Raw genomic sequence first — 16113 nt, 5'->3', positions numbered from 1 at the left:
GATGGACGCGCGACGGCGATGCGACGCATACGAAATCAAACCTTATCGATATGGAAGTATGAGACGCGACGGCGACGGTCGCGCGACGGTCACGCGACCGTCGCCCACGCAAGACACGGCGTTATGTACTTACCATACCAGCGTCAGTATTGTTTAGTTTCTTTTCTTAAACCTTACATCAATACTGTATGGTATACCTACGATCATAGGACAACAATTCCCGAAAAGTTTGTACATTTGGATCACGTCTCCGATTTGGGTTTCGATTGGTTCCCATATTTTTTGAAGTCCGTTTTTTACTATCCATAATGTTTCCGTCATAATTTATCTTAGTCATATTATCACTAGTCATAAAATTAACGTTAGAAATTGTAGTTCCGATTTTTGAAAGTCATAGTTATTGTTAATCATAAAATGTATTAGCCATAATAATCCAAGTCCATAGTTATACCAAGTTATACAAATCCATAATGTTGAAGGAAATAAACTTATTCGGAATAATTGTTCTAAGGACTTTATCACAAGTCACTAATAGCCTTCAATAGGATCTCTATTGTTTCCCATAAAAAAATGTTGTAATGTTTTTTTCGTCTGCATTTTCGTAAGTTGTAATTTAGCTTAATAATTAACTTCCCATGGCTTATAATATTTCTGAATAATTATTGATATGCTTTAAAAATTTACACCCATCAACTTTATGACTTTTAAGGTTATGGCATCCAATATGATGGGTTGCTAATGTTAGAACTATTAAGCGTTATTCGTAACAAAAATTATGACTAGTGATGTTTATGACCACAAAATATATGAATAACAACTTATGACTAACGAAATTCTGAACAATAAGTTTATGGGGAAGAAAGGGATCCCCTCCGATTTTTATAAAAATTGATAGGCTGATAAGAGTCCATGATGCTCAGCAAGACCCACTACTTTTTCCCAAAATGTCCTAGGTTCTTTGTATGGAACTTTCCTTTTTAATTACCGAAAATGTATAGAAATCTGGTAACAAAAAGGGAAGGTTTCATACAAACAACCTAGGACATTTTGGGAAACCTTGGATCTTGCTCAGCATCACGGACTCTATCAGCCTACCAATTTTTATCAAAACCTGATTGAAATGTACAAACTTTTCGGGAATTGCTCAGGATAGGATGTTAAAAGTCCGCGAGCAGACCTGACCTGACCAGCCACGGCGCGGCGGTTCTCCATGCCCGTCCGTGACGGAAGAGTTGAGTGAACGGTTTCATAATATCCCAGGACAAGCGGCGCCCTCTATACACAAACGTCCACAATAGGCGAGTCTCGTGAAGCATCGCGGGCATTGCGGCCACCTCTTTGTTACTAGGATAGCATAAGTTGTAATGTAGTCAGTCGTGAACTGTCAGTTTGGCATGCTTTCATTTTAATTTTACGGAGATATTTTTTAACCCGCAAAAACGGTGTTATAAGTTTGACGTGTCTGTGTGTATGTATGTCTGTCTGTCTGTCTGTCTGTCTGTCTGTTTGTCTGTCTGTCTGTCTGTGTGTGTGTCTGTCTGTGGCATCGTAGCTCTCGAACGGATGAACCGATTTTGATTTAGTTTTTTTGTCTGAAAGCTGAGTTAGTCGGGAGTGTTCTTAGCCATGCTTCATGAAAATCGGTTCACTAGGTCGCGGTCGGGGGGTTTTTCAAAATTTTAATTTTGTGGTTAGGTTAGGTTATATTGTATTTTGTGTTCAAAAGTTGTAGGTATATACGACACGATATTTTAATTGTAAAGAATATGTAAAAGCAAGCGTATTTTGGAATAAAGATTCTATAAGAAATATGTTTTATTAAATTGAACATTTTTAATACTGGTAACTAACCACATTAAACTATGGCAACACTTTCAAAGATGGCCAAAGTGGCCAAAGTGTGCTTGGGGTAACTAACTGGTGCTACGAACCCCTCTGCAATACTAGGATTTCATGACACATACGTAGTTTGCATCAATGTTCTCTGTTAGGTTTTCCATCGCTTACTAAACGAGGCCAAAGCTGCAGAAAACCATCATCAAGCACCGCTGAGATCATATCGAATTCACAGTTCAGTTTACACTGGATTTATTTAAAACCGGACACGCCATTTTAAATTTCAAATTAGGAATATGTAATATGTTCGACGCTCAGTCAGTAGCGTCACATAGCGCGAAGAAAGCACACGCATACAGCCACCGATGCTCCAATTCCATTGTCTAGGTCGAGCTAGGGTGCTACCAATGCTCCTCCGGTACTAAGGCAGCATAAAATTCGCGAGCTAAATTTGCGTCGTCGGTCAAGTGCGACCGTCACAGAAATGAATATACACTAGAAGAAGCAAATGTATCTACTTCGCGTGTCCGAACTCAGTGGCAGCCACTGAGATGGCCATTTCTAATGACAGTCCACATACGTCAGCTGTTGCAGCCGCACGTAAGAAAAAAAATACAAAATGCCTCATTGCATGATAATTAACTGCACCAGCCCAAATATTTCCAGCGCACAAAAACAAAAACATATTTCCCATCACACGTAAGTAATTTTTAAATAATATTGTGCGTGAATTCATTTTTAATCATTTTTTCCGTATTTTTATTTATGCGTCCAAGGATGTACCTAAGTAACTATAGAATTACGTTACAAACCGGCGTTTACATTGCATTGCTGCGTTTGCTTTAAGCGTTTGATCGGCCATGTGTGTTAAAGAGATGATGAATATGACACTAGCGATACTCTCGCGTATCGCTTCGACTTCGTAGTACAGCCCATTTCTCATTCGTCCGTCAAATTTAGCGACTAGTGTTGTTCGTTCTACAATAAATATCAATAATCGTTTGTAATCGATAATCGAACAGACGAATGATAAACACTATTGTCTATTACAAAACACAATTTAGTAGTTATTAATAAAAATATACTCGTGTTCTAATTTTAATAAAATAGTTACGTATTTGTTTTACAAGGAGCAAAGTTGTTGTTTAACCGCACGTGCCAATATTGATACTCGAGCAAGCGAAACATTCCAATATTAAACCGCGAAGTGGTGGTTCGAGAAGTGGAATCTTGAGCGTTGTGAGGGTTTCAAGGCACGAAGGTTGAACAAACTTTGCCACCGAGTAAAACACAATTATTTTTCACTACACCAACACGAATTGAATCGAATTACTCACTATGAAATATCAAATTACTTAAATAAAATCCATCAATTTATTCAATATGTATGATTCAAAATTATCATTTACATATTAGTAAATTCTACCAGCTAGCTTATGACATCAAGTTACATTTTTTTTTAAATACTTTGCACTCTTGTGGATAAAATGAAATTTTTGCTATCCGTTTTCAAATAATCAAGAGTTTTTATCAGTCGGTGTGGTGAAAATATTATAATTTTAATCATATACAACATAAGTATAACGTCTAAAAACACTCTTTCTTATAGTTTCCCACATGATCCGGTCGTAAAAGAAAAATGGATTGCAGCCATGGGAAGGAAAAACTGGTTTTTCATGACGTATTCGGCTAGCTTTTCTTTTGGCTTCAAATATGTCTTCCCTGGTTTTCTTTTGAGACTTTGCTGTTTCCATAGCCTACAAAAAGTTAAATATGATTCTGCTTGCTTACAAAGTTAAAACTGATACTGTATAGGTACCTAACCTATACTGTAAACATATAGGAAAAGTATAAGATAAAACCGCTTTTCGACTAAATAAATGTATTTCTGAAATTTAATTCAAAAATTATTCAATCACTCCGTTGAAAATCATTCGTCTGTCAGAAAATCGATACCATTCATGTTAATCGATTTGCGATTTTTAGGTTATCTGAATTGATTATGTCTCTTATTTGGGCGTTTCAATGGTAACAATCTTTCTTGTTTCTATAAAATGTCAACAAATATATTTAAAATACTTACTTGATATTAATATTACGCGAAGGTATCCAAAAGCGTGGATAGAATGAAACCGCTTAATAGCGTGACGTGAGCGTGACCTCCCTCTTTGAATATTTTTGTCATACTACTCGATTTTTGGGATAGTTTGCAGGGGAGCGGGGAGTGAGCGAGCGAGCCCACAGATATAAAATCTATGTGTACGAGAGAGACGGCTGCATTGTTGCGGGGCGGAGGGGCATTGGTGTCTTTGAATCGTTTAGGTTTTCCCATCACTAAATGCCGACCGTGACGTCTCAGTGACAGCTAAAAAGTCGGCACGCTTGGTTCCCATACAAATGGTGCTATTTACTTCATCTACTGAATATCTAAATCTGTGGCGACCGTCAAAACACTACAAAATTCGTAAACTCGGTGACAATGACAACTAATTTGATAAAGTAAATATGATAAATTTGGGACAGTAGAACAACGAAAGAGTAACCCCTTATTACGACCCAAAAAGCGTAGTTGTAAAACGGATAAATAATACTATCCATGATTTTCGGCGTACCTATTCGAATATGTTGACCCATGCAATGTGTTTTAGATATGAATCTGATCTTAAAACTGGAATAGTGAATATTCTACAAGCTATTGAAATATTTATTTTCCAAGTAGGCATATTACAATGCGCATATGAACGTCGAATAAATAATATTTAATTAAATAAATATTTTTGACACAGATCTCATAAATATCTAAAACAGATCCAATAGTTTATCTTGAATACGACCATTGGATAAATTGACATATTTACTCTCATCTCACATCCCACATAGCTACCAGTTGCCCCGTATCGTATAATTATCAGTGTGGTTGTGTTCGACGCCGTACCCCGCAGCCAGTGTACGCTAACCATAGCGTACACGGGTAGCACGTTCTGCTCTAGACGGTATGCTTACGTTATAAGTTGCATGAGTCTTACAATTCATAGTCAACATGAGAATGACAATGTCTTCGCATTGTACACTTACATAGTTGTCGCACAGATCAGTGTGGTTATGTTCCTCGCCGTCGTCGAGTAGGGGATACGCGTACCCCGTGGCCGGTGTACCCCATAGCGTACACGGTTAGCACGTTTAGGTCTAGACAGTGCACGGTGTACCTACTTACGTTGCGTGAGTCCTTTTGTAATTCACAATTAAAAGGTGACTGACCATGTTAGCTTGGCCTAGTATAATCACATAATTGCCGCGTAGATTAGTGTGGTTGTGTTCCACACCGTCGTCGAGTACGGACACGCGTACCCCGCGGCCGGTGTACCTCATAACGTACACGGGTAGCACGTTTAGGTCCAGACGGTGTACTTACGTTGCGTGAGTCTTACAATTCATAGTCAACATGTGAATGACAATGTAGCAATGTAGCTTGTCGCGCAAATCAGTGTGGTTGTGCTCCACGCCGTCGCGGCGTCGAATACGGACACGACACGCGTACCCCGCGGCCCCATAGCCCATAGCGTACACGGGTAGCACGTTCAGGTCTAGGTGGTGTACTTACGTGTGTCTTACAATTCATAGTCAACATGTGAATGACAATGTAGCTTCGCAATGTATAGATACTCACATAGTTGTCGCGCAGATCAGTGTGATTGTGTTCCACACCGTCGTCGAGTGCGGACACGCGTACCCCGTGGCCGGTGTACCCAAAGCGTACACGGTTAGCACGTTTAGGTCTAGACAGTGCACGGTGTACATACTTACGTTGCGTGAGTCCTTTTGTTATTCACAATTCAAAAGGTGACTGACCAATTGATCACGTTAGCTTGGCATAGGTAGTATACTCACATAGTTGTCGCGCAGATCAGTGTGGTTGTGTTCCACACCGTCGTCGAGTACGGACACGCGTACCCCGTGGCCGGTGTACCCCATAGCGTACACGGGTAGCACGTTTAGATCCAGGCGGTGTAATGACCGTATGTTGCGTAAGTCTTGCTGAAATGTACAATAAAATAGTTGCCAGTAACATAAAAATTGCACGTGACTTATTATTTTATTCAGATTCAGATTCAGATTTTTTATTGATAAAATATGATATTTTACACGTCATTTTTTATAAGTATAAATACAATAATATTTTTTATAAGTATAAATAAATTTTATGAATTTAATGATAGATACTTGTTGGAACGTAGAACCATCAATAAATAATACGGATATTTTTGCAGAGATCCCTACGGTAAGCTCAAGGACGCTTGTTTGCAATAGTTTTTACACAAAACGGAATATAAAAAACCTACCAAATACCATTCTTCACCCCACAACTCATCATTGAACAGAGGCCTGTCGACCTCCCTCTTCTGTCTCTTTTCCTCTTGTTTGTCTATCCTTTTCACTCGCTCTAGAGACGCATCTGGTTCCGGGGTCGGGTAGCGTTTCACTCGCGACTTGGAGAATAGTGGTTCTGCCCATCTTATCTGCAATTGGTTAAAATCATATAAGGAAGGTGTCTGTTAAATAAGACGCATTAGGCCGGCAACTGTCTAGTCTTAAAATTCATAATCTGTAAAAATCATAATCTTACAAAAATCAGATCGAGTGCACGGAGTTCCTGCCATACAATTTCGCGACTGTCCACACACACCCTTGTGTTTTAAGATTATGAATTTTCAGATTGATCTGACAGTCTTTTTTTATTAAAATTATGAATTTTAAGACTGTGGCGTGCCTTAGTCCAACTTTTTTAAAACCCTCGAATATTTTGACGTATGCACTTATGCAGTTTTTCGGTCCGGTTCGGGTTTCAGGTATACCGACCACGTGTACCAATACCCGGACGTCCAATACACCAGGCTTGCAGAAGTGACAAGGACTAGTTTCGCATTGCGTCACTGACACTAAACTTTTTCGAGTGACTGGTTTGGATACTTTGGTTTGGAAACGTAACAGCTTATCACACCGTGATATTTCAACCAATTTACATATAGGTAGAACGATAACATAACAAATTATATTATGTATAGTGTAAGTATACCTAAACCTCAAGATATCTGTATGCAATCTAGAAAAAAACGCATAAAAATGTGTAGGGTTCCCTTACACTGCATAACTTTAACTATTCATCCTCTTTCGGCACACAGTCTTCCTAAGTACTTCAGATTAATATCAACGTGTATAATATAATATTATTATTTTTATTGAATAAATATCACAACTGTGTAAGGAAATCTCATGCGTCACATTGTACTATTAATTCTGTGGTCACATGCAAGTCACGTGAGGTTAACCAAACATAAAGTCCTTAATTTCTAGTATTTCCACAGTCACTCGTCTAATTAATGCAGCTTTAAAATATTTTCACATTTTCACCAAATTGGCGCATGTTATGTCATAATAGTCATGTGACATTGAGTCTGTCTATGCCAAATCTAAAAAGGTAACAAATATTGTTTACTTTTTACATGTACTCTTTCGGTAACAACCTTTTTCTCACAGATGTATTCAAAACTCTAAAAATTAGAGTACTGTGACTCTAAGGCCCACTTGCACCAACCACTTAACTCAGGGTTAGTGGGCTGTCAACTGTAAAATTCCATATATAGCCTTTAGTTTTTATTTGACCCTCGCCACGTTGCGGATTTTCAGCTGAACTAATTTCTTTTACTGGCAAGGATTAATATTTGACACCCGTCGTCGAAAGTCATTGAATGTCAGTGATGTAAACGAGAAGTAAATATTTTAGATTTTCTAACGGTTTCATCGCAAATATGCCCAAAATAATATTTAAAAAAGTGAAAATAATTATACTTAACGAGATAAATTACTAACAACAAAACCGGCCAAGAGCGTGTCGGGCCACGCTCAGTGTAGGGTTCCGTAGTTTTCCGTATTTTTCTCAAAAACTACTGAACCTATCAAGTTCAAAACAATTTTCCTAGAAAGTCTTTATAAAGTTCTACTTTTGTGATTTTTTTCATATTTTTTAAACTTATGGTTCAAAAGTTAGAGGGGAGGGGACGCACTTTTTTTTCCTTTAGGAGCGATTATTTCCGAAAATACTAATATTATTAAAAAACGATCTTAGTAAACCCTTATTCATTTTCAAATACCTATCCAACAATATATCACACGTTGGGGTTGGAATGAAAAAAAATATCAGCCCCCACTTTACATGTAGGGGGGGTACCCTAATAAAACATTTTTTTCCATTTTTTATTTTTGCACTTTGTTGGCGTGATTGATACACATATTGGTACCAAATTTCAGCTTTCTAGTGCTAACAGTTACTGAGATTATCCGCGGACGGACGGACGGACGGACGGACGGACGGACGGACGGACAGACAGACATGGCGAAACTATAAGGGTTCCTAGTTGACTACGGAACCCTAAAAAAGGATGAAGGATTTCACAGTATTTCGATAACAATGTTCCGAAATCGGTTGTTGACATGTCCGGTACTGACAATGTATAGTGCAGTTCTCCTGTACTGATATTTAATTTCGATTTAGCTTAATATATTTTTTGTTCTTATTTAAGGTGTCTGTAGCTCAGCCGTGAAAATGATTTATAGAAATAAGGAAGCCGTTACATCATTGACACTAGTATAAAACAAGGTCCCACGCAAAAACAAAATAAACATCGACGACTTGGATAAAGGCACAAGATTCATGGATTTTAGGCTGTACGGAAACAAGTAGCGAGTATTTAAACCATGCTTATTAAACTTTGATTCTCTAAAACCCTGTTTTCATTTTCTACAAATATTTACGCGAAACCAGTACACGCTGTCCCCATTATACATGACGTCCGAACATTATTGCCATATGAAAGCGGTTTGTAGCGACACTCTTTCAGGGTCAAATAAAATCTTGTCAGGCTATAAAATGATGGGTTAACCCTCGGGTTAACCCTCCATTTTCGTTGGTGCAAGTGGCCCTAAGGTAAATCAAATTAACTAACTGGCCACTGACACATGTTCTGCCACAATGACAGACATACTGACAACTGACTCACAAATAAATACATCACAATATATTGTAAGAAAAAATGTAACCAATCGTCGATAAATAAACATTATCCACATATCATACAGAATTTGGGGAATTGGTTTTTACGATGACTACTGGACTAACCGAACCGGGGTAAGTAAAAATACAAATCTTTGGTTGGCAAGTACGGCGACCCCGGTCCAAACCTCCTCAAAGAAATAAGAAGTTTTCGTCTCATTCGTTTCAAAAGAGGACATGAATGGACCACGTGTACCAAAACCCGGACGTCCAATGTACCAGGCTCTCAGAGCTAGTAAAGAGTAAACCTACCCTTCTGTCTTTGATAAGAGCTAGTGATGAGTCGCTGTACGTGCGCCGCTGCTTGCTGTGGCGGTACTTCAGGAAGGAGTAGGTGTTGGGGAAACCGATCACCTGTGAACAATGAAACCAAAATTAAATTAATGGTTCCCCTTGTTTTGGCATAATTTTACAATCGAGAATTCTTTTTGGCATAATCTATATTGGCATAATTCACTTATCGCATAATCTGTTATGGCATAGTATAGTTACGTATAATTTGTCTAGGCATATTTTTGTTTGTCCGAATATATTTCATGCATAAAGGTTATTAGCCGAATGGTTTTTATGTATAAATTATTTCTGCATAACATGGTTTAGTGGAAATTTACTACGCAGAATTTTTATCATAGGTAATACTACTATATTAATGTTGCAGTTCTAACCTAACCTAACCGAAATTCTTGACAAAATGTTTTATTTGTTAAGGTCGCAGTTCTAACCTAACCAAACCGACTCTCTTAACAGCATTTAGTATGGGTGGATATTCTGATTTTAAGAAATATGCCAAATACAATTATGCGAATTAATTTTATTCATAAAAACAATCGGCGTAAACAGAATTATGCGAACTTATTTTCGGACAATGTGTTATTCGTATTATTTTCGATTATGACAAATAAGTTTTCTGCCAAATTAACATTCGGCGAAAATCAATTATGCGAAGTCTGTTATGCGAAAATCGTTTCGGACAATTAAAGTTATGCCAAATAGAGGGAACCCTAAATTAATACATACATGCACAGACTCAATCCAGATTTTCAATGATGAAGTTTTACTCAGTTGTTGCTTGGCTTTCAGGACCACTAAGGCACTAACCTCAGTTAGGTATACCTTTATTCCTATAGGTATGTCTTTGACATGGTCATAAAACTCATAACACTATTATATATTCTGTGTCATAACATAAAATAAGATAAAAGTCAAAACATACCGCCACAGTCAATAAAGTTATAAATAAATTATGCACGGTGAAAGTTTTGGACATTTTATAATATTTTTTTGAAAAAAAAGTCGTTACCCTAGTTGCTATCTGTTGCTGGAGCGGGAAGAAATAATACCAATTATAGTTAACCGCAGAAGCCGATATTTTTCCCTCTTTTCAGTAGGAATATTAGGACAATCGACGTTACAAGACCAAATCAGCTTCGATTCACCTAAAGTACAAATTATTGTGCCAAGCGACATTGTCTGAGACAAAACTCATACTTACCTTACTTGCAGTTAGTTATCCAAGTTCTAAATAGTTATTTGTTTTACAAGGGGGTAAAGTTGTTGTTTAACCGCACGTGCCAATATTGATACCCGAGCAAGCGAAAGATTTCAATATTGAACCACGAGCGTAATAGCGAGTGGTTCGAGAAGTGGAATCTTGAGCGCTGTGAGGGTTTCATGGCACGAAGGTTAAACAAACTGTGCCGCCGAGTGAAACACAAAAATTTTCACCACACCAACACGAACAGAATACTGACTATAAAACATCAAACTAAATCAAATCTATCAATTTATTTAATAGTTTTGATTGAAAATCATCATTTATAAGTAGGTAAATTCTACCAGCCAGCTCCAGATATAAAGTTAAAATTTGTATGAAATTACTTTGCACTCTTGCGGATAAAATGATTCGAATAGCAAAGTAAGCCTTTACCAGTTGGTGTGGTGAAAAAAATACAAATGGATTTCAACTGATTAACTAAGTAGTTGCATGAAATGTAGGTATATAATTTTTACAAGTATGCATTTTTTTATCAAAATCACGGAACCATGAGAGTGTAAAAAGACTACCAGTCTCTTTCACTAGGGGTCGTGAGAGTGTTAAATACATTGGGGTTGGGGCACATGTTTCGAACATGTGTGCAATATTGATTGGTGTGAACACTCACCCCTTGCCAAATATTGCAGCGCTTGCACCCGCCCCCTTGTGCTCCTGAATACTTATATTGTCCTAGTATTTGACGTCTAAGACAATGGGATGTAGGCGGCGCCCTACGCTTGGGCGGGGATGATCTGAGACGACAATCTTAGATAAAGGACAGACGTAATGAATGACAATTTGTACAACTATTACGTCAAATAGGCATTAAATCCCTCTTTTACGGCTGTAGTCGCTATTAGGCGGAAGCCGAAAATAGTATGAATTCATCATAGAATAACGACTAAACCGTAATTTAAATTACCTAATTTTTCAATGGAAACTCCTGAGAAAATAAAACTGTTAGTTGAGACAAGAGGAAAAGTTTGCTGGTCTCAAACAGTAGGAGCTAAATCTGAAATCACAAAAAAATCCAGATAATTAACTTTATAAGTTTGACGTGTCTGTCTGTCTGTCTGTATGTCTGTCTGTCTGTATGTTTGTCTGTCTGTCTGTGTGTGTGTCTGTCTGTCTGTGGCATCGTAACTCCCGAACGGATGAACCGATTTGGATTTAGTTTTTTTGTCTGAAAGTTGAGTCGGGACTGTTCTTATATTAAATTCATTCGATAATTTTGTAACTTTATCAAACAACAAAACAAATAGGATGGGTGTGCCGTCGGGGGCATTGACCTTCCCGTGTCATAAAATGGATGCCGATCATGTGATGTCCCAAACGAAAGTACGTACTAGGCTACCATAAACATTAAGATATAGATCTACACGTGTTTCTGTGCATTGTTGCCACATACTGTGATTTTCAGTCGATTGCTATCATACAGCCATCACATGTGACTTCAGGGATGATTACAATTTAGACTAGAAGATAAATGGGCACTGTTTTTTAATACAAACGAATGTAGTCTTCATTATTAATATTGTTATGCATGGATATTGATATTATTATAAATATTTTTGCTTAGTTTGATGTAGTTGAAGACACTGATTTTATTATTTCTATATAATAGAATCGTAAAATTTTCTGATCCATAATGTGAAAACACATGCATAGATTTACTTACCACGTATCTAACTCGCGCATACTAAAATAAAATCACATGAGTATAATATATGTATCACAACATACACACATATTAAGTACATGCTGTACCAATCCTCAGTGCCTCAGTAATGTTTGCACCACGAGCACGTCACACACATATGTCTCGTGTGACGGGTTTAGAGCCATGTGAGTTTTTGCAGTCACATATGTACCAGGCGATGAGGACGGGCGAGGAGGTCGTGTGTGCGTGTTGGGGTAGGTCGCGGAAGGGTTGACGGATGTATGATATGATAACATGTTTATGTATGGGTGTAGAAGACTGATGTAACACGCATTATCAATGTGTTGTATGTAGGTTGTATCAGGGACCGGACAATCCCTTCCGCGCTACAAGCCTTTCATTGGGAATCCCTAACGTAAGGACGACCCAAACGAGAGACTCTCCCTTTCCAACTGCAAGCCCATTCATTTGACTAGCCCTTACAAAAAACTCAGCAAAACAATAAAGCTAGCCCTGTGCATTGGCTTACCGCTATCCGATACGGCTTGCAAGCCTTTAATAAGGGTTACCCTTATTTTAAGCGCTATTTATAAGGCTTTCCCTTTTGTTAAAGCGTAGTCGAGCCTTGCGTGAAAGAGACAGGATTATGAATCTAAGCTAGTGTAAGAACAGGAAGGAAAATGCGCTGTTGCCACTCCGCACTATGCGCCCCATTTTTAATTTTGCAACGAAACATGTTTTCGTTGGATAAAAGTAGAACACGGCTAGAAATTATTTTTAATGAACTGGGATACAAGGGACTGATGGATCGCCTGATGATGGTAAATGATCATCGTCGCCCATAGATCAGTATGTATGTTCGTACGTATGAATGTATGTAGGTATGTATGAATGTATGTAGGTATGTATGTATGAATATAATTATGTAAATAAGTATGTATGCATGTAAATATACAGTGTTGGCCGAAAATCAATACAATTAACCATTAACATTACTCGTTGAAAACGTTAATTGCCAACATAAAAAAAAAGCCGTTTTCGTCATCGGACTTGTCTTGATGAGTACTTGTGTGAGCAGTAGCCAAGGTAGAGCTGATGCTGAACCCTGGCTTTTCCCAGGGGAACGCGGGTTTGGAGTAACATAGGCAACGCTGTTTTCGTCATCGGACTTGTTTTGATGAGTACTTATGTGAGCAGTAACCAAGGTAGAGCTGATGCTGAACCCTGGCTATTCCTAAGGGAACTCGGGTTTCGTGCAACATAGGTAGGGCTTGCAATATCGGACGATTTTCAATTCCGGAACTGGTTTTCGAGATTGGACTTCAATTCCGGAATTCCGGAACTAGTTCCGGAATTGAACAATTTTTTTTGTTTTGTTTTCTGATGGATTTCTGATGAAATAATACAATTTTAAATTGAAATTTATTATTAATCGACGTTTAAGACAATAACTCCGTACCTGAAAGGCATATAACACTGCAATTTTCATTTTAGTAATTTTACAGGAGAGTCCATTTTGTGTCAAAACGGTCTTGCGAAGTATTTCGAACAACAGCAAACGATACAAACGAGGTTTTAGTGCCAGTTTTGTCATAGTAGTTAACATTAAAGTAAATATATTTAGCATTATTATTTAATAGTATTTGACACATCATTCAGTAATAAAAAAAAAACTACATATTTTAGACAAGAACTAAATAAATCTTCCCCAAATACATTGTTTTCCTTCTGAACTTATTTCATATTTGAGGATTTACAGCAATATGGACGAGGACAACATTATTGTTTTATCAATTAATCTAATAAAAACAAGGGTTTTAAATGCATATGCATCGATTGTCCACCAAAATAATGAAAAAGTAATAATTTACAACAATGGCACAACGTCTTATTCATATAAATGTAATAAAATAAATATTGAATTACCTGTATCAGACTCGAGGCCCAAAAACTCAGATTTCCTGATTTATACCTAGGTAAAGCCTGACAAGATATTATTTGACCCTGAAAGAGTGTCGCTACAAACCGCTTTCATATGGCAATAATGTGCGGACGTCATATATAATGGGGACAGCGTGTACTGGTTTCGCTTTAATATTTGTAGAAAATGAAAACATGGTTTTAGAGAATCAAAGTTTATAAGCAAGGTTTAAATACTCGCTACTTGTTTCCGCACAGCCTAAAATCCATGAATCTTGTGCCTTTATCGAAGTCGTCGATGTTTATTTTCTTTTTGCGTGGGACCTTGTTTTATACTGGTGTCAATGATGTAACGGCCTTCTTATTTCTATAAATATTTTTCACGGCAGACACAGACACCTTAAATAAGAACAAAAAATTAATTAAGCTAAATCGAAACCAAATAATCAGTACAGGACAACCGCACTATAAATTGTCAGTACCGGACATGTCAACAAACGATTTCGGAACATTGTTATCGAAATACTGTGAAATCCTTCATCCTTTTTTGTTGTTAGTAAATTATCACCTTAAGTATAATTATTTTCACTTTTTTTAATATTATTTTGGGCAAATTTGCGATGAAACCGTTAGAAAATTGAAAATATTTACTTCTCGTTTACATCACTGACATTCAATGACTTTTGACGACGGGTGTCAAATATTAATCCTTGCCAGTAAAATAAATTAGTTCAGCTGAAAATCCGCAACGTGGCGAGGGTCAAATAAAAACTTGTCAGGCTATACATGTATGTACACCTTGAATTTTTGTAAAAAATAAAGCATACTTTTCATATCCACCATTTTCCATACGTTGCAGTAAAGTCCACCAGTTTAGTAAAATATGCACACGTCTTTGTGAAAAGTGTATAAAGTAACTACGACGTTACGCTTGTGAATGAATGTAATACCAAATACTACGATTTGCACCTGAATTTAAGTTCGCAAAACCAGAAAGAGACAATGGTTAGATCATATTAGCGGGTTAAAATTTAAAATTACACTATCTCGCTCTAACTAGCCCCTTTGGCCATAAAATAGGGTACTACCTGAGTCCGAGCAGTGTCTAAATTATGAATTTACATATTTCTTATACATTCTGTGGTAATTTTGTAAAATAACCAGGCTGATATTACACGTTTTCATATAAAAATACATATTTTTTCAATTCCGGAATTTTCGAGATTATGTGTTTCAATTCCGGAACTGTAATATCGGAAAAATTGACCGAAATTCCGGAATTTCGAGATTCCGGAATTCCGGAATGCAAGCCCTAAACATAGGCAAACGCTGTTTTCGTCATCGAACTTGTATTGATGAGTACTTGAGTGAGCAGTAACCAAGGTAGAGCTGATGCTGAATCCTGGCTTTTCCCAGGGGAACGCGGGTTTGGAGTAACATAGGGAACGCTGTTTTCGTCATCGGACTTGTATTGATGAGTACTTGTGTGAGCAGTAACCAAGGTAGAGCTGACGCTGAACCCTGGCTATTCCTAGGGGAACTCGGGTTTTGTGCAACATAGGCAAACGCTGTTTTCGTCATCGGACTTGTATTGATGAGTACTTGAGTGAGCAGTAACCAAGGTAGAGCTGATGCTGAACCCTGGCTTTTCCCAGCGGAATGCGGGTTTGGAGTAACATAGGTAAGCGCTGTTTTCGTCATCGGACTTGTCTTGATGAGTATTTGTGTGAGCAGTAACCAAGATAGAGCTGATGCTGAACCCTGGCTATTCATAGGGGAACTCGGGTTTCGTGCAACATACGCAAACGCTGTTTTCGTCATCGGACTTGTCTTGATGAGTACTTGAGTGAGCAGTAACCAATATAGAGCTGATGCTGAACCCTGGCTATTCCTAAGAGAACTCGGGTTTCGTGCAACATAGTCAAACGCTGTTTTCGTCATCGGACTTGTCTTGATGAGTACTTGAGTGAGCAGTAACCAAGGTAGAGCTGATGCTGAACCCTGGCTTTTCCCAGGGGAACGCGGGTTTGGAGTAACATAGGCAAGCGCTGTTTT

The 16113-nt window shown here is 37.8% G+C and overlaps 1 protein-coding gene across 1 annotated transcript in view; it reads right to left on the bottom strand.

Moving 5' to 3' along the window:
* The window catches only part of LOC125234174 (neuroendocrine convertase 1-like), a 68088-nt gene that overhangs the window by 38154 nt on the left and 13821 nt on the right, over positions 1–16113 (bottom strand). Inside the window, exons 2-4 of the mRNA XM_048140380.1 lie at positions 9197–9298; positions 6177–6353; positions 5725–5871 (exon numbers count right to left, since the gene is read on the bottom strand). Coding sequence (XP_047996337.1) covers positions 5725–5871; positions 6177–6353; positions 9197–9298 — 426 coding nt within the window. The remainder of the gene's footprint in view (positions 1–5724; positions 5872–6176; positions 6354–9196; positions 9299–16113) is intronic.

The sequence above is a fragment of the Leguminivora glycinivorella genome, chromosome 15 (assembly GCF_023078275.1).
Source record: "Leguminivora glycinivorella isolate SPB_JAAS2020 chromosome 15, LegGlyc_1.1, whole genome shotgun sequence".
NCBI lineage: Eukaryota > Metazoa > Arthropoda > Insecta > Lepidoptera > Tortricidae > Leguminivora > Leguminivora glycinivorella.
This window is presented reverse-complemented; position numbering and strand designations above follow the sequence as displayed.